At 40.9% G+C, this 22094-nt stretch overlaps 1 protein-coding gene across 8 annotated transcripts in view; it reads left to right on the top strand.

Annotated features, from left to right (window-relative positions):
- Positions 1–22094, top strand: part of LOC139763188 (uncharacterized) — a 218042-nt gene that overhangs the window by 136967 nt on the left and 58981 nt on the right. For 7 of the 8 annotated variants that reach the window (XM_071688924.1, XM_071688927.1, XM_071688929.1 and 4 more), the window contains 7 exons: positions 1415–1831; positions 2955–3161; positions 5778–5888; positions 6252–10132; positions 12400–12513; positions 15115–15269; positions 17153–17439. In XM_071688924.1, the coding sequence (XP_071545025.1) occupies positions 1415–1831; positions 2955–3161; positions 5778–5888; positions 6252–10132; positions 12400–12513; positions 15115–15269; positions 17153–17439 (5172 nt within the window). The remainder of the gene's footprint in view (positions 1–1414; positions 1832–2954; positions 3162–5777; positions 5889–6251; positions 10133–12399; positions 12514–15114; positions 15270–17152; positions 17440–22094) is intronic. The other variant, XM_071688928.1, reaches the window with a different exon arrangement.

Genomic DNA, 22094 nt, shown 5'->3' with positions numbered 1-22094 from the left:
TTTTTGCTTTCCGAGATAATGTTCTCGACTTCCACACATTCTTCAAGGCCTCCCAGATTTTCGCCCCCTCCCCCACCCTATGATCCACTTCCGCTTCCATAAAATATATATATATATATATTTTATATATATATATATATATATATATATATATATATATATATATATATATATATATATATATATATATATATATATATATATATATATATATATATATATGGATGGAGTGATAAGAGAGACAATTAACATATATATTGACGGAGTGATGAGAGAGACAAAAGCAAAACTGGGAAAAGGTGTGTAGAAATTGAGTGACGTATGGTCACTGGCAACAAACCCGTTTACTGATGATGCTGTGTTGTTTGTCAAGAGGGAAGAGGAGTTGCAGAAGGTTGTAAGTGTACTTTATGATGTATTTATGCAAAGGCAGTTGAAGGCAAATGTGAGTAAAATATTTGGCATATGCAAGGAAACAGTATGAAAGTGTATATTTTGCAAAGCTATATAGAGTTTGGTTTACTAAACTCTGTTTTTGGATATGACAGGAGAGACTGGAAGAGATAACATCTTCAGTAAATGCAAGTTAGAGTAAGATCATGGCATTTGCCAGGAAACAGAGTGAAAGTATATATTTAGCAAAGCCATATAGAGTGAGAATAGAAAGTTTGGTTTACTAAACTGTGTTGAAGATAAGAGGGGAGTAAGACTGGAAGGAGAGCACTTCAGTACAGGGTAGTAGTCATTGGGTCCCCTCTAAAGAATAGTGAAGAGTAGAGGTGTAGGTATGGAAGTGAAGAAAGGGACAGCATAGGCCTCCAGACCCTTACCCATGAAGCTGAATCATGGATGAGTCACAGAGATTAAGGATCCAGGCTGTGGAAATGTGTTATTTATTTACTATGACTTGATGGAATGAAGAAAGTTATGATGGGGTGTATGAGAGATTTGGTATGGCAAAGAATGCAAAGGAAATGAATACTGTAGTTGGTGAAACATGATACTTTGAAGTTGTTTGGAGACATGGAAAAAATGCAAGACTAGGAATTTATAAGGGGAGTTTATGATTAAAGGGGTTCTTGTGAGAGGAAGACCGATTATGACATGGGGAAATATAAGCGGAGGAGTACTGGAGGGAGAGAAATTGTGAAGTGCTGAATGATGTATGCAAGGGAGGCATGTAAGGACTAGGATAAGAGGAGACCCTCCCCCCTGGAGTTTCCTGAGGGAACAGATGGATATCAGAGATATAGATAGATACACAACAGTATTTGTTTATGTGTAAGTTTTTATTTATTTTTTCTCCATAGTCTTCACTTTGTTTCTTCTTTGTTTATGTCATAATTTTTTTTTGGACATTATTTTAATTTCTTTCATATTATTGATTTTACTTTTCATCTTTGCATTTCCATAGATGGTACAGAAGAAACAAGCACAGGAGGTAATGTAGGTGAGATTGACAGACTTAAATCACCAAGTAAAGGCAGTGAAGAAATGAAAAGAAATCCGTTAGCTCCTCTCATGGGTGATCAGTGTTCACGCACCACTCCTGGCCTTCTTCAGGCATATGCTCAGGAGCGTCGAACAAGACCCCACACTTCACCCTTAATTGTACCTTCCAGTATGCTTTCACCAACACCTTCCTTATCACCTACTAATACACCCATCTCAGTAGGTGATGCATCACCAAGTTCATGCCCACCAATTGTGGCATTAACGCAATTGGCCGTACCTCGCGTGGCTCCCCCTGCCACCGCCGCTGCCGGTGACTCGACACGAACATCTCGCAAGACTGTACGAACTGATGAACGACCAGCTGCTTCAGTAACAGGTGACAAGATCAAAAATTTCTTTTATTACCAATTTATTGTGGTTATTTTGCACATGTGTACATTCAATGTACATTCTAGCTCCAACATCCCTTTCTGTGGAGCTCCCACAGCTTTTGGGAAGCTAGCCACATCCACTGGTTCAAGCCAGGGATCAGATTGTGTGTTGATGTGGTGGGTACAGGACAATTGAGAAGTAAGTGTTTTGTATGGTAAGTGTATTTTAGGCTGGAGAGGTCTTGTGATATGTTGTAGAGGCGAGTGGCATCCGGCATAACTCATACATGCCTGAGGAGTACAGTCTCAGAGATGGGTTTATGTCTGGTGGAATAGAGCTTAAGACTGAGTTGGGACTGGTGGAATAGAGCTTAAGACTGAGTTGGGAAGGCATTTAATGTTTAGCTCTCATCATGTCAGTGTGTGCACACTTTTTTGTCTGCTGGGGAAGGGGATCTGTGAGTGTAGTTTCTTGAGGTGGGCTAATTTTTCTATATCTTTTGCTAAGGGCTGGTGGTTGGTTATTGGAGCATGGTTTTGACTATGCCATGTCAGTCACTGTAAAGAAAAAAGTGCTGAATCAGATAATTCATGTGGATGACACAGACAAACCTACTACCCCTCCATCTGCCTCCCAGTTACCTTCACACTCTGCCCTAATCTTCTAGAGCAGCACTGTAAACCCACATCACCACTGTTTTCTGTGAGTTTTTATAAGACATCATCTAGGTTATGACATGACTAAGTGTAGTATTTTGGTGTTTAAGCTGTATCAGTTATAATCCATCCCATATGATACGGATTTTGATTGCTCAGCAGGACAATTCAACTTGCAAAGGGTCTTCTGGGAAACTCACTCATCAAGAGTTGGGGAATTGGAGTACCAGACTCTACTGATAAATGGTTACACCACGTGTGAAAATTTTCTTTGGTTGACAGTATCATGATCAGTGGATAAAAAGAATTACTCTCTAGTAGAGGAACTTATTGCTCCAGAGGAGTCCATTTTTCCTTGTTCCAGCTTTAAGTGCAGAATCCCCATGAAAGGGGTTTTGAAGTTATATAGTATATCAAAGTAGTGTATTCATTTTTATTCGTATCTCCTTTAATAATGTATTTATTTTTAAGCTGGAAGTGGTATTCCGGTGGGTATTGCCGTTGCCCGCCAGCGTCAGGAACCAAGGCCACCTGATGACTCTCTAGGAGGATCGTTACCACCTGGGGGTAATTCTCCTGGAGGAAATACCTTGCCAACTCACTGGCCTCTTCCTCCAACGCCCTGCACACCTGGACTTCCAACAGCACCCTTTTGGTTGACTCAAAGTCAGTTTTCTGGTAAGTAATGGTTAGGATCTCAGATAGATGATATAAATCAAATAAAGAAATTAATTATACTATTGTGAGTATCATCAAGAATCTGTGAAAATTTTTTGATTTTAAGTCTAGCTGTGAAACAATAATCATTGCCATTTCTCTGGTTTTGATTTTTTGTGACTCGTCCTTTTACTTCATTGGTTTGGGATGATTTTTGCTATATGTTGTGTGATGCTTTGTTCTCTGCTGCAGTGGTTATTGATGTATTTCCTGGCATGTGAGACACTTTTTTCCCCAGAAAAATGTCTCTAGCAGTCTTGTGTGTCAGGTTACCCATGTCATCATCTGTAAGTTAGATTACTAGCAAGAAATCTGTATTAAGTTGCAGAATATATAGCTTTCTCCATGTTGTACATAGGGGATGAGTTCCTGGTGTACAAATCAAATTTGTGTAAGTTATATCTATTATTATCACATTATCATATCTATTATTATTACATTGTAGAAATGGTCTTGTCCAAGCAAATCTTAACTTCGTAAGAAAGTATCATAGATCTTTAAGTGGTGTTAGTTATTTTACAGGACAACATATTTGTATTACAGGTTTAGAAAAGTGCATGATATTTTTTCTTATGATGCTTTTAAGAACTGATGGATTTGATATTGATTATCAGGGTGCAACTTATACATGAGGCAGAATTAGTGTTTGTTTAATGGGAGGGTGCAGAGATGAAGTAGAGGTTGAGTGCATTGGAAGTTGTTCTGTTTTCACAAGTATGTGTTTTCCTAGGTTTAACCTTATCAAATGTATGTCTGACTGTCTCTAGATGGTTAACTTCATCCAAACGTATGTCTGACCATCTCTAGAGCTTGTCTTGAATTATTTTTCTTTAATGCAGTCCTTTTCAACCATCTCTAAAGCTTGTCTTGAATTATTTTTCTTTAATGCAGTCCTTTTCATTCTTTCCCTTTGTTTGATAATACATATAGAACAAGAATAGAAACAGCTCTTCGACCAAATTGTGCAGCGTGTTACTTGTGAACCCAGCTCATTTAAAGAAGGCTCCTGTAATTTTTACCCCACCTACTAAGATTAATGATTTTGGATCCACCATAGGAGTTCCCCCACATTCAGCTTCTTGAATTTATGTACACTGTCTCCTTCATCCGTGTCCTCAGTGATTCTTTTCCATTCAGCCATCACTCTTATACTATGAGTACTTTTGTCCATCCTGTTTTTTGCTCAGTAGCATGTCATGTCCTCTGATTGTTCTGTCCCTACAAACTGTTTTAAAAACTTGAAGATTATGAATATGTCACCCCCCGATTCTTCTCTCTTCCAAGGTGGGAATATTTAAAGCCTTTAGCCTATCCCTGTAACTTGGCTTTCTCTTGATTTTTGTACTATCTTTGTAGCTCCCCATCTGGACCTTCCTTCTTAGCTCTTTGTGCTTCTTTCGTTGCAGTGATCAAAGTGGAGAAGCACATGCTTGTTTTTGGTCATATGCAGGATATGAACAGCTGGTTGTGAATATTGGCTTTTCCATATACTAGAAAGCTATTGCGATATTTGTCAGTAGATAGTTTTTTGCGTGTCATGTCCTCAGATTGCTCCTCTCTTTTCTAAGGTGGGAATGTTTACAAGCCTTTAGCCTTTCCCTGTAACTTGGCTCTCTCTTAATTCTGGTACCATCTTTGTTGCTCCCCATCTGAACCTTCCTTTAGCTTTTTGTGCTTCTTTAGGCACAGTGACCAAATTGGAAAAGTACTTTAAAGTTTTGGTTTTATGTTAGATATTTACTTTTCCATACACTAGAAAGCTATTGTGATATTTGCCAGCAGATAGTTTTTAGCTGTAACTGTTCTCCTAATGTTGGACTCTGGTGATGACATGTGTGTGTTTGTGTTCTGAAGAGGAAAAATGTAGGAGTTTTGTTAGGAATGAGTTGTCAAAAAAAATGTTATATTGATGACAATTGCAGAATTTTCAGTAACATACTCTAGCCATTTGGTTGAAATATAACCTGTAGAAAGTGAAAATTAATCTTTCTTTTCCTATGTAAGTGACTGCTGTTTCTCAACAAATGAGCCTTGGAGGAAAAATTACTAACTTGGTTCCTTTGTCCTTTTCCTCTTTTGGAAAATAATATGAGAGGGGAGGATTTCCTCCATATTTGCAAATATTCACTGACTTTTTCTGGGTAAGATAAAACTTTTAGAAAATGATATGAATATTTCATAGGAACATTAGGTAGGAGCCTTTGGAAACACTGCACTATAGGTGCCTGACTCTGGTATTGGCCTGTTAAGAGTGAGGCACTAAAGGCTAAAGAGCAGCACTGGAGTCTACCAGTCATGGAGACTCTTTTGCCGTGACCACCCCATCGAGGGAGTCCCAGTGTCCAAGACAGAATTAGTTTACTAGATGCCTTACTCCATATCCATGGTCTATGCTCCTCTAGTATTTTTTAAGGAGTGATGACATAAACAGGCTTACAAACAAAATTATTCAGTTTATATGTGATATTGAATAACACATTTTAGATAGACTTTTCTTAGGATAAGGTGTATCACTAAGAGTTTAGGTATGATGAACCTCATGGCCAGGTCATTCTATTTTGTATGATGAACCAACAGGTGTGAGTGTGGATGCCAGTGTGGGAGCAGGCATGGGTTTGGGCTACCAATTTGCCCGGGATCCTTTGAGTGGCCACTACTATCTCCTGCCTCATCCACATGCAATACCAGGTGTGTGTCTGGAGAAATAAATGCACATTTTAATTTGTCTTAAATGATCGTGGATTTATTTATGTATGTTACATATCAGTAATGATTTTGTTGAACTCTATGTGCTTGAGCAACCTCCAGTGAGGTTTTTTCTTTGAAGAATTCCTCACTCCAAAGGAGTTCACACTTCCATACTATTGGAAGTAGCACAGCCTTAAGCTGCAGGAGCCTCTGAGATTGGTCCTAGGGTATTCATAAATGAAGATAAATAAAATGCTGACTTTATATTTCATTTCTTGACAGTTTTTTGTAAACATTGCTGAAAGATCATAGGAATTGTAATGTGCATTCCTGAAGTTGATCAGTTTTTTTATCTGTTCACAGACCCTGGTGGTCACAGTCTCGTTTGGGCAGGATATGGAGGTGTGGCAGCTGCTCCACCTGTGGTTATACCACCACAGCAGTTGCTTCTCCCTGATGCTCATTACCACCGTGCTCTTCATGCCCACACGGCTCTGCTACACGTTCCTCACGCCCATGCACCCGTCCATACAACAACTCCTCCCTCCATCAAGCGGGAGGATCCACTTACACCGGGAACGCCAGAAGAAGATCCCAAGAGCCGTCCAGTTAGTGTGCCACCTTCAGGCCAAGGGGCTGCACCACCTGGAAGTGAAATGACCTTACCTTCTGCTTTGCCCACTGGCCTGCGTCATCTTCCCCCATCATTTTTGTATCCTCCACCATCTTCCCTTCCGTATTATTGCCCACAGTCACCCCATCCCACTCCATATTCACTTCCTCCATTTCCTCATCAACCCACTTCAACGATTGGCTCCAACCTCACTTCAGCACGTGCTGCTTCTTTAACCACAACCCTCACCAATACTCTCACCACTCCTGCTGATATAACTACCACCTACTCGGTCCTACCAACAGCACCAGTCACTAGTGTTGCAAAAGGAATTGGCTTAGAGCATTGCTCTTCTCGGGGTTGCGAAGCTCTAGTGGCCACAGGGTCACCAACGCCACGATCGGAGTCTAGCGAATCAGTCAATATTACATCCCATTCAGAAGAAGAGCCTGACATGGAGCCACAGTTGTCTCGAAATCTGCCTCAAGCAGAACTACTCTGTTTACCTGTTCCTTTCAAAATTAAGCAAGAAATTAAGGAAGAAGTCCCATCCCCTGCTGGGTCTAGTAGAGAAGAAGCTTGTACCCCTGGTGCAGGTGAGACACCAGTTGAGGCACAACTTTCTCAGAATCACATCCCAGCGGTGAAAAAAGAGGCATTTGTTAACTGTGCAAGTAACCAACTCTCTGATGCGAAAACTAACACGGCAGGATTTATGCCTCAAATTAGTGAAGCTTCTGTCGAAGCTTCACCTGCCATTTATCCTGCAGTCTCACCAAAAGAAAGTACAGTTGTAGATTATCAGGGTAACCCAAAATCTGCAGCTTCCAGTAGATTCATGGATACAAACAGCCAAGAAGCCCAGACAGCACCTCCAGCTAAAGTTTTATTGGAATCTCCTGTCAGTAAACGCTCACGACGTTCGTCTCTCATTGTTGCTGAATCTGCCATCGATTACTCGGAACCCTCTTCGACCAAATGCCGTGAATCCGCGTCGGTTGGCTGCTCCATAGCTTCAGCGACCGCCTGCATTAATCCTCCTCCCAGTAAATTTCCAGATCATTCTGCTGTAAGTTTCAACGAATCTGAACGTTCAAAGTCTCCAGCTAAGAGTTGCTCTGAAGCACTATCCACCAACTGCTCAGAAATTAGCCGCTTTCAGTCGTCGAGCGCTGGTTTCTCTGAATCCTCATCTACAGCCCATTACGGAACTCCCGTTAAAAGTTTTGCGGAACCACCAACTAGTGAATGCTCAGAATCGCCTGCCAGTGACTGTTCTGAATGTCGAACACCCAATTGCCCAGAAATTCAAAGAGTCAGTGCTTCGGAACACCATTTTATGGATTCCAGTAAATCTCAAGCCTCGATCAATCCCGAACCACCACCCATTGCGAGTAATGCCGAAGCTTTAGTTGTAGGCTATTCTGCTTTGGCTGCTCCCCATTCTTGTAATGCAGAACCATTATATGCGGTCCACTCAGAACCAAATGATTTGATGTACCAAAACCAAAACACAGAAAATCTCCATGTGTCGTGCACGCTTTCAGACGAAATACATACTCCCTCAGCAGTAGAACCTTCCACCCCAGGTGTGGTAAATCCTTCCTACATGGATCTAAGCGGCTTGGAGCTCCTGTCACAGAGTGTATTACAACATGCCAATAGACTGTCTGACGTGCTGGAGGAGGAAACTGTTGCAAGTGAAGACTCACCATTGCAAGAGCACTCTCATGCAGATGAACACTCCCATTCACGACAGGAGGAAGTACACATAAGTGAACGTTCTCCTTCTCGGCTAGGAGACATCAGTGCGAGCAAACATTCTTTGCAGGCTGATGGAACACATACAATAGAGAGTTCTTCTCCACAAAAAGTTTTGGCTGCAGAGAATTGCTCTTCACTGACTCTAGAGGAAGTACCAGATGAATGTTCATCACAGCAAGAAGAAACTACCAAAAATTTAAGCTCTACAGTGCAAAATAAAGCATCTTTAGACAAGTACTCTACCTCACTACAAGGAAAAGCTTCTTTAGATGATTTTTCTTCCATACTGCAGGAGGCATCTTCAACCAATGGATGCTTTTCTGAGGGAGAGTGTGAAAGTAGTTTAGAAAGTAGGAATAAGTTGTGTCCCATGGAAGAGGAGACACCTTCAGGAATAGATATGGAAGCATGTACAAGAGGTGAAATGTCTTCAGGTGAGGGAGAGATTAATTGCAGTTTAAGAGATGAGATGCCAAAGTTGGTACAAGCCTCTTCAATAGAGATGCCTTGCCAACCAATTTCTGCAGATACCCAACCACAGTACACTACCCCTCCTGTTGTTACATCTTTGCCTGATTCACTTAGTGGCCTTCATGGCCTCAGCCTTCTGTGTGCCTTAGCTGAGCAGCGCATCCTAGAGGAGGAGCAGGTGGCTTGCCCGGACCTGTCCTCCCTGGCTGATGTGGCAGCTACCTCCCCGAGCGTTCCCACATTCCCACAGGAACGCTCTCCCTCTCCACAACCAGGCCCCAGTTGTCTAACTATTTCAGTCAGTAGAACTTTTGGGTGTGGAACTAGTACACCTGTATTTGGTGCCAGTCCATTTGGTGGTCTTGCCAATTCTTTCAGCACGCCGGTAAAGACCACTGACGTCAATAGAAATTACAAGAGTCCACAGTCCGAGCGCGAAGCAAAAGCTTTCATCGCAAACAAAGCCTCACAGTATCAGAAAGAAACTAGTGTTGGCTTCAAAGCACCATCCGGTTTTCCTGTTGATTCCATGGATCCTGCCGAGCTAGACATGCGCATGCAATTGGCTGAGTTGCAGAGAAAGTATCGTGAAAAGCAGCGAGAACTCTCTCGTCTACAACCAAAAAAGATAACCATGAGCCCAACAAAGAGAGGCCCAGGCCGACCTCCCAAGAGAAAAATGCGTGACAACGGCATACCGGGCAAAAGAAAAGTGGGACGCCCTCCAAATAAGAAAAAGAAATCTCCGCAGAAGGAGCTTTCACCACCAGTCCTGGAGAGAGTCACCGATCTTCAAATTAAGAATACAACAAAAGATAGTGATGAAGAGAAAGAAGAACCACGTTGTGCCAGCAAATCAATTTTGAAACCCCCAGTTCTGACCGCCACGTTTTCCACTCCTGTTGTCCTCAACGGAAACCAAGACTCCAACCCAAAGACGCCTGAAACACAGTTAGCCATTGAAAAAGAAGAGTCAGGAGATGACGATACAGAAAAAGACAAAACTAGAAGGTGGTCTGTATCATCAGAAGACACCGCTCCGCCAGCCTTAGGTTCCCCATTCAAATTGCCGACTACAACACCCGAAACTCGACAGGAAGAGAGTGAGGAAGAGCAAACGAAATATGCTGTTGTTGACTCATCCAGTCAAGAGCTTAAAGTCCTCCAGATAGAGGCGTCAGTGGAATCTTCTCCGTCAGACCTTGAGCAGCAGCCCTTCTCTTCTTCTTCATCCAAGAAACGCAAACCGGGTCGTCCCAAGAAACACTCACCAACAAAGGAAGATGCAACGGAGACAATAGTTGCTAAGAAACCCAAGACTCTGAGCTTTCATCTCCATCGACCTCTCCTTTCGCACAAACCTAAGATGCGACCAAAGTTGAAAGCCGAAGTCAAGGTAGGTTCTTTGATATATTCCAGAAGTTTATTCTAAAGAATTTTGTATACAGCATCAATAGCAAGTTTTGCTTTTGGTTCATTGCACACAACATCTTGAGTTTGTACATGAGAAAGCAATGCCATCATTTGTGTGTTCCTTGCCAAAGAGAGGAAGGCATATAGGTATGAAATACTATAACACCAGAACACAATTTATACAAGTCTTTCAGTCTACTTTGAAACTTAAGGTTAGGTCTTGCAGGGAGGGTCATCCTTTTGCCTGGCATTCCCACTGACCAGATCTGTATATACTCCGCTTTGTAAGCATTGATTAGATTTATGGGTTTTGAAGTCATGAAAGCTATTTCTTTATACAGAAAGCAAAGTAGAAACCACTGCTTTCTTTTGGAATATTGATGAGCCCTCATCCCAATAATAATGTTTTAGGTAAACCTACCATCTGCTTCTGTAGAGCATCACATTGACCCAGCCATTGCTCATCATCCCCCACAATTCTACTGCAGACAGGTGCCCCATTCAAGTAGGTCATTCCTGCAAAACCCCACATTACACTCTGGGAAGTGTAAGAGAGTATAGAGGAGAAGTAGTGCAAGAAATTAAAATGATGGGCATACTCATTGAAGAAATTAGATCAGGAAATTAAAATGATGGTGCATACTCAGTTGAAGAAATGAGATCAGAGTTTCTTTCTCATTATAACAGGATTAGGGTGATAATGAAGGGAAGTATAACCAGAGGTAGGATATTAGAAAACAAGCATATTTACAATAGAAATGTAAAGCAACAAGCATCGGGTTCGATTTCAAGAACCCCAGGCTCCATTCAGGGTAGTGCTCAGCAGAACCCTCTCGGACTTGAGTAGCAACAAAGTTCCACAGCTCTATGCAGACAGTCTCCTTAATGAGATATTTCTTGGATAGGGAAGGCATGGATGTTACATTTCTAACATTATGGTTGTGGTCTTTTAAGGTCATGCATTTGATGTTTGGCCTTATTAGTGGTGGAAGAAGTAAAGTAATCCCTAATTAGATCAGAGTTCCAGAAATGAACTCTATCAGATTATCTTTATCCAAGTTATAATTTTTTGGGCATGTCAGATCTGTAGCACCTAGTGGAAGTTGGTATCCACCGAAGTGTCTGTCAGAGGGAGAATGAATTGCTGGATGGGCCCTTCCTGCAGCTCATTATATTAATTCATCGTGGCCAGTTTGGAATGTTGAAGGATTTATTTATTACCCAGAAGAAGGTAGTTGCTCAAAAACTTGGTGAAAGTCAATGGAAAGCACTCTGGTTAACTACGTAACTTAAAAAGATCCATGGGATTGAAGCAGTGCCAGGTTTTTGAATAGGTGAACCAGGACATGGCAGCCATGAGTGGCAAATCTTTTTGGCTATGTATTTTGTCATGGTAAAAGAGGTGAGAGTAAACCATTCTAGGAAGGAATGGTTGATATTTAGGGAGGCAGTGCTTACACAAACAAGATATGTTCAAGGTATGTGAATGTGAGTTTTTGAAAAAGGGGAATGAATGTTGGGGTGATCAGGTTAAGTTGTTGGAGAAAAGAAAGATGTGGCCATTACCTTAAGGGAAGGAGTGTGACTGATCGGGAGATTTACTTCAGTGGCTCCTTGGAGGTCAAGAGGAAGGTGCAGGGTCTATTAACTATAGTGGAATCAAAAGCTTTCATTCTCATTTATTTTCCTGGCACCATGTGTGCAGAAGCAGTGGTTTTTTATCAGGCATGTGTGCAAATAGGAGGAGGTGGGCAATTGGTTCGAGGTAAAGTTCAGTCTGTGGTAAGGACATTTGATGTCACCATGGCTGTTTAATGTGTTTGTGAATGGGATGATGAAGGAGGTCTGGGTGAGAGGAGGGGTAGTTTTGAAGTCTTTTGGGAGTGATAGCCTGGAATATGAGGTAGTTGCCATTTGCTGATGACACAGGTCTGGTGGCAGACTTGTGTGAGAAACTGCATAACCCAAGTTCATCAGGATACAACTTACAACTTCAGAGATTGTGTTTTGTGACCATAGGGTACAGTTGTGGCCAGTGCTTCTTACATAGTGATATACAAATGCCTGAGGGACATGTTTGATTTAACTTCAGATTCTTATTGGGATTCTGCCATTTTATACTTAAAGGAAACGGGCTTTCTTGGTGCCCTTTCTTATTGGCTGAATCTTGTAAAGAAGAACACTTTAGTACTGCTTTTTGCTTTCCCCCATGATATACCTAACAACACACTCCTTTTTTCCCTATTACAGGTAAGAGAAACTGGACAGGAAGATGAAGATGCTGCACCCCACTCTCACTTCAAATTGTCATCAAATACTGACGCCTCTAAGGACTTGTCTGAAGATGAGGACGATCATAAGAATGTAAGTTGGTAGCTTTAACAGTTCATTCCTTAATGTGTTCTTGTTTTAAGATGATTGTGAAATGAGGAAATTTACACGTTAATCTTCAGTATGAAGAAAAGAGAGGAGGTCGAGAATGATGTTTGGTAAAGTGTTGAGAGTAGGTAGGATTACTGTTGAGATTTATAGGAAGGGTGATGACAGTAAGTTTTAGGATGTTAGTGAAAGATAAAAAGAGGGCTGTATGTGTGCTGCTTGTAGTGCAAGTGATGAGATGCATGAGAGAAAGCAACAGGAGGCTAAGGGGAAGGTTCAAGGGCTGACTAAAAAGGACAAATGAGAATTTTTGAGAGGGTATATTAGCCAACTTTTGTGAGATAGGTGGACGGAGGTGAAAATGTGTGGGGAACGAGAGCAATAGTTTAGAAAGTTAATGAGGAAGTGGTAATAATCAAAGAAGAGAAGATGGAGAAAGTATTTTGGAAGACTTGAAAGTGTGAGGTGATAGGGCGGAAGAAAGAGGAGAGATGGTGTGTAATATTAAGTGTGACAGAGCAACTGGGATGAGATTGCAGTTGAATTTTTTAAGAAAGGTGATGAAGTGTTAATGAGTGGTTACTTAGCACTTTCAAAGTATTTTTGGCTCAAGGTGAGGTGCCTCAGGAATGGTAAAATGCCTGTTAATACTGTAAAAGAAAGACAAGAGCGAATATTAAAACTACAGAGGTAAAAGTTTTTGAGTATACAAGTTAAGGTGTATGGGAGAGTGGTGATCAGAGGGGATGGTATGCATAGAGCATCAGAATGGGGAGGAAGAATGTGGCCCCAGGAATGGTAGATGTGTGGATGAGGTGTTTGCTCTGAAATAAGTGTGAAAAATTCCTAAAGTAAGAGAGGGATATGTAAGTAGCATTTATTGATCTGCAGAAGACATTACAGATGTACAGAGTATAACAGCCATAAGAAGTAGTTTCTACCAAGAGCATAAGGCCCGGATGCAACTTGGAAAAGAGAAGAGAGACTGGCTTTAGGAGTTTGTAGTGTGGTTGTGTGATGTCATTGTGGCTATTCAGTCTTTATATTATGTGATGGTGAGCAGTCTGGTGAGGTGGGAGTTGGTCACTGTTTGCTGATGACATGACTGTGGTGGGAATTTATTTATAGAGAGAAACTGTGGAAGAAGATCCCTGACTTTTGGGAGATTGTGTGAGCAGAAAAAGTTGAAAACTAATGTGAATAAAAGTAAAGTTGTAGGTTTAACTGGTGAGAGCATGTGTTTGAATGGATAGAAACACCCCTGCCCAACACCAACATATTTTGATTTTGCTGAGCATAATAAGGGCTTGGATGTAACTGCTGGACAGGAAGGGCTATTCATCTATCAATATCTCTGACAACCGGTAACACCCTCAAGGAGATGGGCATGGCAAAATGGTCTCCATAACTGGTGGACTTTAGTGCCAGTTATGAACTTTTAATATTAAAGTGTTACCCTTAGCAGGCCACTGGCAGAAGGCAACTTTAGTGCATTATTTTTAGAGGCTCCTACCTAATTAATGTTCTTAGGGATTATTTCTGCCTAATGTTTGTGCCTAGTCATTTATTCCAGCCAGTCTTAGGCCAAACAAAGGTGCTCTGGGTCCAAAATTTGATAACTCTTTAATAACATTTGAGTAACCTGCAAATAGAAATGAAGCAATGATGATCATATGCAAAGCACAGTATTAATCACTTTTAAAGCATTTCCTTTCACAGTATATGCACAAAACCAAGTTCTGTATACCATCATTTCATGGTTAAGGAAAATCAGCTTATTTAGAACACAACCCTGCATAATTTTTTAATGAAAGATTAGCAAAATTATTAAGTACTAAACAAAATGGATGTTCCAGCAAATGGGTACACTTGTAGAGAGGACTAACACCAGATATTTGAAATGGCTGCCATGGCTTGACATTGGACTTTTTATCTGGCTTCACATCTGGAAGCATCACTTGGATTATGGACTACAGTATTGATAACTGGCTGGGGTGCTATGATCATCTCTTGAGGGTGCCGAAGAAATGTTATCTCCTAATTACAGTAGAAATATGAATGTTTTTTCTGTTTTCATAATTGTGTCAATAACAGCCTTTTACTGTTACTGTGTAGATTAGAAAATGAATACAAAAACTCAAATTTGAAATAATATTGTATGGGGTAGGGGGTGCACCAAAGTATTGATACAGCAAAAAATAGTGGAAGACTGCTTGAGTATTTTTTGCTTGTCTGTCAAAATTCTTAATGTCTTTGACATATCATTTGCACCATAAAAGTGTCCATATTTATGCAATGCCTTTAGGAATTTTTATATCACTATAGCAGATAAGATGAAGAACTGAGATTTTAAATGGGTAGAGGAAAGAAATCAGATGAAAGTAAACCTAAATAGGGATCAGTTCTTTGTTTGTTTGTAAGCTGCCATAAAATCTATATAAATCACTAAACTTTTCAACATTGAGGAATTTGGTATATTGAAGATGAAGATATGTCATATGATAAAATTCTCCCTAATTATGCATACATTACTTTTATTTTTTATCTTTGAATAAGGAAACATGAGCTTGGATATTGTATTTTCAGACAATGTGTGTGAACAATGCCGACGCCATGAGAGGTGCCCGGAAAAGAGGATGCCCTCGAGGTCGCACTTCCCTCACCCGAAGAGCAATGCTCAGAGATAAAGAAAAACGTAAATCTGCTGCAGAAAAGCAGTCTCACATGGAAGCTCTGTATAGGTCAGTATTTTAAGATGTGTTTGATTGCACTTTTGTTTATATTAAGTAGCATCAAAGCATTTTGGATTATTTGGAAGTAGTTTAAAAAAAAGTGCTAAATTTCATGTCAATTTTGCATTTATATTTAAACAGAAAGGAAATTGTGAATTCATTACCCATTGACTTACCAATGCTATATATATATTTTTTCATACATATTCGCCATTTTCCGCATTAGTGAAGTAGCATAAAGAACAGATGGCTGAGCCTTAGAGGGAAAAATCCTCACCTGGCCCCTTTTTTCTGTTCCTTCTTTTGTAAATTAAATGTAATGCTATATGTATCAGTTTAATTTGTTCTGTAAGATGCTTTCTTGTCATGTACAATTATCTTTGTGCCTAGCTTATTGTACAGCTTCCTCATTGTCATCAGCACAATCAGTTACTGTATATTGGCTTAGGCCCCAGTAATTCAAAGCCTCTTTCACTCCTTCCTTTTTTAAGATATATATATCCTCTTAGTCAGTCTCTTCTCATTTATCCTCTCCATACTTCAAAACTTTACAACACCCTGGTCAGCTTTCTCAATCGTACTCTGCCAACAATAACCCTCACCCTATTACTCTCATTTTGTACGTTATCAACCCATCTCATGCCATGCACCATCCTTGGCCATGTTGTTTCCAATGCATCTATCCCCTTTCCATTCTTTTGCGTTAAAGGTGCAAGACTCGCACTCATACAGCACTGTGTAGACTGCTATACCATCAAAAATTTCCATCTTTGCCCTCAACTTTTCACAATATTTCTCATAACACCCAAAACTTTTTTTGGCCTCTCACCCATCCTTTGGATCACTTTGGCTGGTATAGTTTCATATGTTGCTATGTCCACTTCCAGGCATTTAAAACAGTCCACTTTCTCAAGGTTCTTTCCATTCAGAGTTATTCTGATCCTGTGTATTTTGCCCCTCTGCAACATCTCATCACTTTACTTTTGCCAAGTTTCAGCTCATTTATTTTGCACTCTCTCAAACTCTCTGCAGTTTCTTGCTCTTGTCTTTCACCCTAGCTGTGTCATTTGCCAACAGAGACTGACAGTTATTGCAGGCCTAGCATACTACACCTGCCCCTTCAAGACTCTCTCTTGCCACCCCATCCATAAACTGATGAAACAACCATAGTGACACCATTTACCCTTGGTGAACATCCACCTTCTTTCAGAACCACTCACCCTCCCTCCTTATTGCTTACACACAAACCTTACTCTCAGGATAAAGCCTCGTAGGAACTTTCCTCCATTATCAAAGGCATCTCAATCAATGTATCTATCTGTATCCATAAATGATACACACATAGCAAAGCAGTCTATATCTCTGACGCTTGAGAACTCCCAGTGAGGATGTGGCCACAGCAAAAGGGTCTCCACTCATCCCTGTCCTTACATGCCTCCCTCACATACACCGTTCTCTGTACTCTTTCCCCATTTATCTCCCTCTGTTCTATTTTCCTATGTCACAGGTGGACTTCCTCTCACACCAACTCTTGTTTCCTTACACTCTCCTTGCAAGCTGTTAGAGCTGTAATAAGGTTAGACGGTGTCAGTCAGGTAAGTCATAGCACAGATGTCATGCCACTGAAAATATTCGCAGCAGTCTTAACTAGGTGATTGCAGCTGTTTTGCTGAACTACAACTTGGGGACCAGGGATCACCATTGGTTGATCATTGCATGCATGTTGCAGTAGCATGTAAAACTATCAGATGTGTTCCACATGATGATTGCAGAGAGTGGTAGGATGAGTTTATGAAAAGGTATAGTGATATTTATAGATGGGTCAATATTTGTATTTTTTTGTTTTGTGATGCTTTGTTTAATTTTTTAGTCATGCAGTATTTCATGAACAGATCTCTGAAGAAGCACTCAACCATGGCTGCTGCTGAGCATGACGAATCTGAAGAGGAGAGAGACCGAGAAGACAAAGATGAAACTCAAGATGCAGCTGGTGATTCCTCTGGTAGTGACCATGAGACTAGTCATGACCCCACCACAGGGGATGTTGTTTCTCCATCTTCAACATATGCAACTGCAACAACCACTCTCACAACCACCACCACTACCACTACCACAACCACCACTACAACCACCACAACCACCACAAATGATACTCCAAAACCCACTGTGCAGAAACCAGGTTAGTAGATAGCCATTTATATTAAAGGTTTTGAACACCACTTGTATTCCATTTTTTATGTACTCAAATGAAAAGAATGCTGATATTTAGTTTATTACATTTGTTGTAGACATTGTGAAAGGTACTTTTGAATCATATGTTATACATCATATCTAGGGCATTATGGAGCATGAGGAATGAGAAGTATGTCAGCATCTCTTCAGGACAAAGATGAGTATGAGTAAGTGTGGAGGAGCCCCAGTAATGTTTTGTGGATGTGCAAGAGAAAGAAAGAGGGTAGGCAGACATGTCGGAAATGAAGATCATGAGGACAGTGTGTGTTGGGTTGTTCATGCAAGGGATGACAGTGGAAAAGACGAGTTGTAATCAGCACAGGCTGATTGAGGAAGACAACCATGATGTTCTGAAATGGTTTTGATACATAGAATTGATGTGCAAAGCAAGTTGATTTATGTCAGAAGTGGAGGGAGTCAATGGGAGAGGAAGACTAAGTTGGAGATGGAAGGAGACCATGGTGGCAAAAGGACTTGAATTTTCATGAAGAGTGGCATGCATAGGATAGAATGAATTGGATCAATTTGGTTTATGAGTGTGTAATGTGCTGTCAGTGGTATAAACCAGAGTATGTGAAGCATTCAAAGGAGACCAACATATACAATTATATGTAAATGGTTTTAAGTTTTTAGATGTGTTTTTCATGCTAAAAAGCATGGAATTAGGTTCCAGTCCTTACAAATTCCAGAAAATCATCCTTTCTAGTTGATTAATGCTGTTTTCACAGATTTCTTTCCAAGGTGTTAGGTCTTTTCTCACAATGTAGTTCCTGCAGAACTTCCTCTAAGCTGCTCATAACTCTTGCACATTATGAGATGCTCCTTTTTCCCGTACACAATGCATTAATCTCTCCACTTTGCTCATAATGACTCTTCCCTCATCTGTTCTCGGCACACAGTTTGCTGATAGGATTTGTGTTTTTATTTTCCCCATGGCTTATCCTTCTGTCCATCCATAGAGTTCTTGTGTCCATCTGTCTTCATGTTTCACAAGTGACACTTGAACTTGCGGCCTAATGTTGTTCATGATTAAAAAGTTTGAATCAGGTGCACTTACTTCCCAGCAGGTAAAGAACTGAGTGACCTAAGACCCTCATCTTTTGTTTGAATTTGCTTGAGTTAGGCCATTTAACCTTTATATTAACCTGGAGGGGGAGGGGCTATGGCACAGTAACATAGTACAGTAAACCCTTGATTTAATGTACTAATAGGGGACCAGTAACATAATACAGTAAACCCTTGATTTAATGGACTAATAGGAGAAAGGGTTGCTGGTTAAGGCTGAAAGACCGTTAAAGCGAATGTTATCTAGTTGAAGCATAGTTGAAGAAGAAAACTTTATAGTAAAAGAGAAAAGAGAGACGTTTAAGCAGCACTTACAAGGAGGAAGCGAAAATGATTGGGAGATGTATAAGAGAAAGTGGAAGGAGATCAAGGGGAAGGTGCAGGAGTTGAAAAAGAGGGCATATGAGAGTTTGGGTGAGGGAGTATCATTAAACTTTAAGGAGAATATAAAGATGTTTTGGAAGGATGTAAATAATTTTTGTAATTATTATTAATGCACAAGTTTTGATGCATGAGACCGGATCATAGTGATGGCTGATTTAAATGCAAAGGTGAGTAATATGGAAGTTGAGGGAATTATTGGTGTACATGGGGTGTTCAGTGTTGTAAATGGAAATGGTGAAGAGCTTGTAGATTTGTGTGCTGAAAAGGGACTAGTGATTGGGAATACCTGGTTTAAAAAGAGAGATATACATAAGTATACATATGTAAGTAAGAGAGATGGCCAGAGAGTGTTATTGGATTACGTGTTAATTGATGGGTGCATGAAAGAGAGACTATTGGATGTTAATGTGCTGAGAGGTGCAACTGGAGGGATGTCTGATCATTATCTTGTGGAGGCGAAGGTGAAGATTTGTAGAGGTTTTCAAAAAAGAAGAGATGTTGGGGTGAAGAAATTGGTGAGCGTAAGTGAGCCTGGGTAGGAGACGTGTGTGAGGAAGTTCCAGGAGAGACTGAGTGCAGAATGGAAAAAGATGAGAGCAAAGGACATAAGGGGAGTGGGGGAGGAATGGGATGTATTTAGGGAAGCAGTGATGGCTTGCGCAAAAGATGCTTGTGGCATGAGAAGTGTGGGAGGTGGGCAGATTAGAAAGGTTCGTGAGTGGTGGAATGAAGAAGTAAGATTATTAGTGAAAGAGAATAGAACGGCATTTGGATGAGTTATGCAGAGAAATAGTGCAAATGGCTGGGAGATGTATAAAAGAAAGAGGCAGGAGGTCAAGAGAAAGTGCAAGAGGTGAAAAAGAGGGCAAATGAGAGTTGGGGTGAGAGAGTATCATTAGATTTTAGGGAGAATAAAAAGATGTTTTGGAAGAAGGTAGATAAAGTGCGTAAGACAAGAGAACAAATGGGAACATCGGTGAAGGGGGTTAATGGGGAGGTAATAACAAGTAGTGGTGATGTGAAAAGGAGATGGAGTGAGTATTTTTGAAGGTTTGTTGAATGTGTTAGATAATAAGAGTGGCAGATATAGGGTGTTTTGGTCGAGGTGGTGTGGGAAGTGAGAGGGTCAGGGAGAAAGATTTGGTAAACAAAGAAGAGGTAGTTAAAGCGTTGTGGAAGATGAAAGCCAGCAAGGCAGTGGGCTTGGATAGTTTTGCAGTGGAAGTATTTAAAAAAGGGGGTGACTGTGTTGTTGACTGGTTGGTGAGGATATTCAATGTATGTATGGCTCATGGTGAAGTGCCTGAGGATTGGCAGAATGCATGCATAGTGCCATTGTACAAAGGCAAAGGGGATAAAGGTGAGTGTTCAAATTATAGAGGTATAAGTTTATTGAGTATTCCTGGAAAATTGACTGAGAGGGTGAAGGCATGTCCAGAGCATCAGATTGGGGGAAGAGCAGTGTGGTTTCAGAAGTGTTAGAGGATGTGTGGATCAGTAGGTTGCTTTGAAGAATGTATGTGAGAAATACTTAGAAAAACAAATGGATTTGTACATAGCATTTATGGACCTGGTGAAGGCATATGATAGAGTTGATAGAGATGGTCTGTTGAAGGTATGAAGGGTATATGGTGTGGGTGGCATGTTGCTAGAAGCAGTGAAAAGTTTTTATCGATGATGTAAGGCATGTGTACGAGTAGGGAGAGAGAAAAGTGATTGGTTCCCAGTGAATGTTGGTTTGCGGCAGGGGTGCATATATCTCCTTAGTTGTTTGATGTGTTTATGTATGGGGCTGTTAGGGAGGTGAATGCAAGAGTTTGGAGAGAGGGGCAAGTATGCAGTCTGTTGTGGATGAGAGAGCTTAGGAAGTAAGTTGTTTTTCGCTTATGATACAGCCCTGGTGGCTGATTCGGGTGAGAAACTGCAGAAGCTGGTGACAAAGTTTGGTAAATTGTGTGAAAGAATAAAGCCGAGAGAATGTGAATAGAGCAAGGTTTTTAGGTACAGTAGGTTGAGGGACATGTCAATTGGGAGGTAAGTTTAAATGGAGAAAAACTGGAGGGAGTGAAGTGTTAGATATCTGGGAGTGGATTTGGCAGCAGATGGAACCATGGAAGCGGAAGTGAGTCACAGGGTTGGGGAGGGGGTGAAGGTTCTGGGAGCGTTGAAGAATGTGTGGAAGGCTAGAACATTATCTCGGAAAGCAAAAATGGGTATTTTTGAAGGAATAGTGGTTCCAACAATGTTATATGGTTGCGAGGCGTGGTGTTGTGTGGAGGAGGGTGGATGTGTTGGAAATGAGATGTTTGAGGACAATATGTGGTGTGAGGTGGTTTGATCTGGTAAGTAATGAAATGAAAAGAAAGATGTGTGGTAATAAAAAGAGTGTGGTTGAGAGAGCAGAAGAGAGTGTATTAAAATGGTTTGGTCACATGGAAAGAATGAGTGAGGAAAGATTGACAAAGAGGATATATGTGTCAGAGGTGGAGGGAAATTGGAGACCAAATTGGAGGTGGAAGGATGGAGTGAAAAAGATTTTGAGCTATCAGGGCCTGAACATGCAGGAGGGTGAAAGGTGTGCAAGGAATAGAGTGAATTGGAACGATGTGGTATACTGGGGTGGACGTGCTCTCAGTGGATTGAACCAGTGTATGTGAAGTGTCTGGGGTAAACCATGGAAAGTTTTGTGGGGCCTGGATGTGGAAAGTGAGCTGTGGTGTCAGTGCATTATACATGACAGCTAGAGACTGAGTGTGAATGAATGTGGCCTTTGTCATCTTTTCCTAGTGCTTCCTTGCACGAATGCGGGGGGAGGTGGGTGTCATTTCATGTGTGGCAGGGTGGCAATGGGAATGAATAAAGGCAGCAAGTATGAATTATGTACATGTGTACATATATGTATATGTCTGTGTATGTATATATGGGGGCAGACAGTGTGAATTGTGTGCATGGGTATATATGTATGTGTCTGTGTATGTATATATATGTGTACATTGAGATGTATAGGTATGTATATTTGCGTGTGTGGACGTGTGTGTGTATACATTGTGTATGGGGGTGGGTTGGGCCATTTCTTTCGTCTGTTTCCTTGCGCTACCTCGCAAGCGCGGGAGATGGCGACAAAGCAAAATAATAATGATAATATATATATAT

Source organism: Panulirus ornatus, chromosome 46, assembly GCF_036320965.1.
Source record: "Panulirus ornatus isolate Po-2019 chromosome 46, ASM3632096v1, whole genome shotgun sequence".
NCBI lineage: Eukaryota > Metazoa > Arthropoda > Malacostraca > Decapoda > Palinuridae > Panulirus > Panulirus ornatus.
Note: the sequence above shows the minus strand (reverse complement) of the source record. Positions and strands in the feature narration are given on the sequence as shown.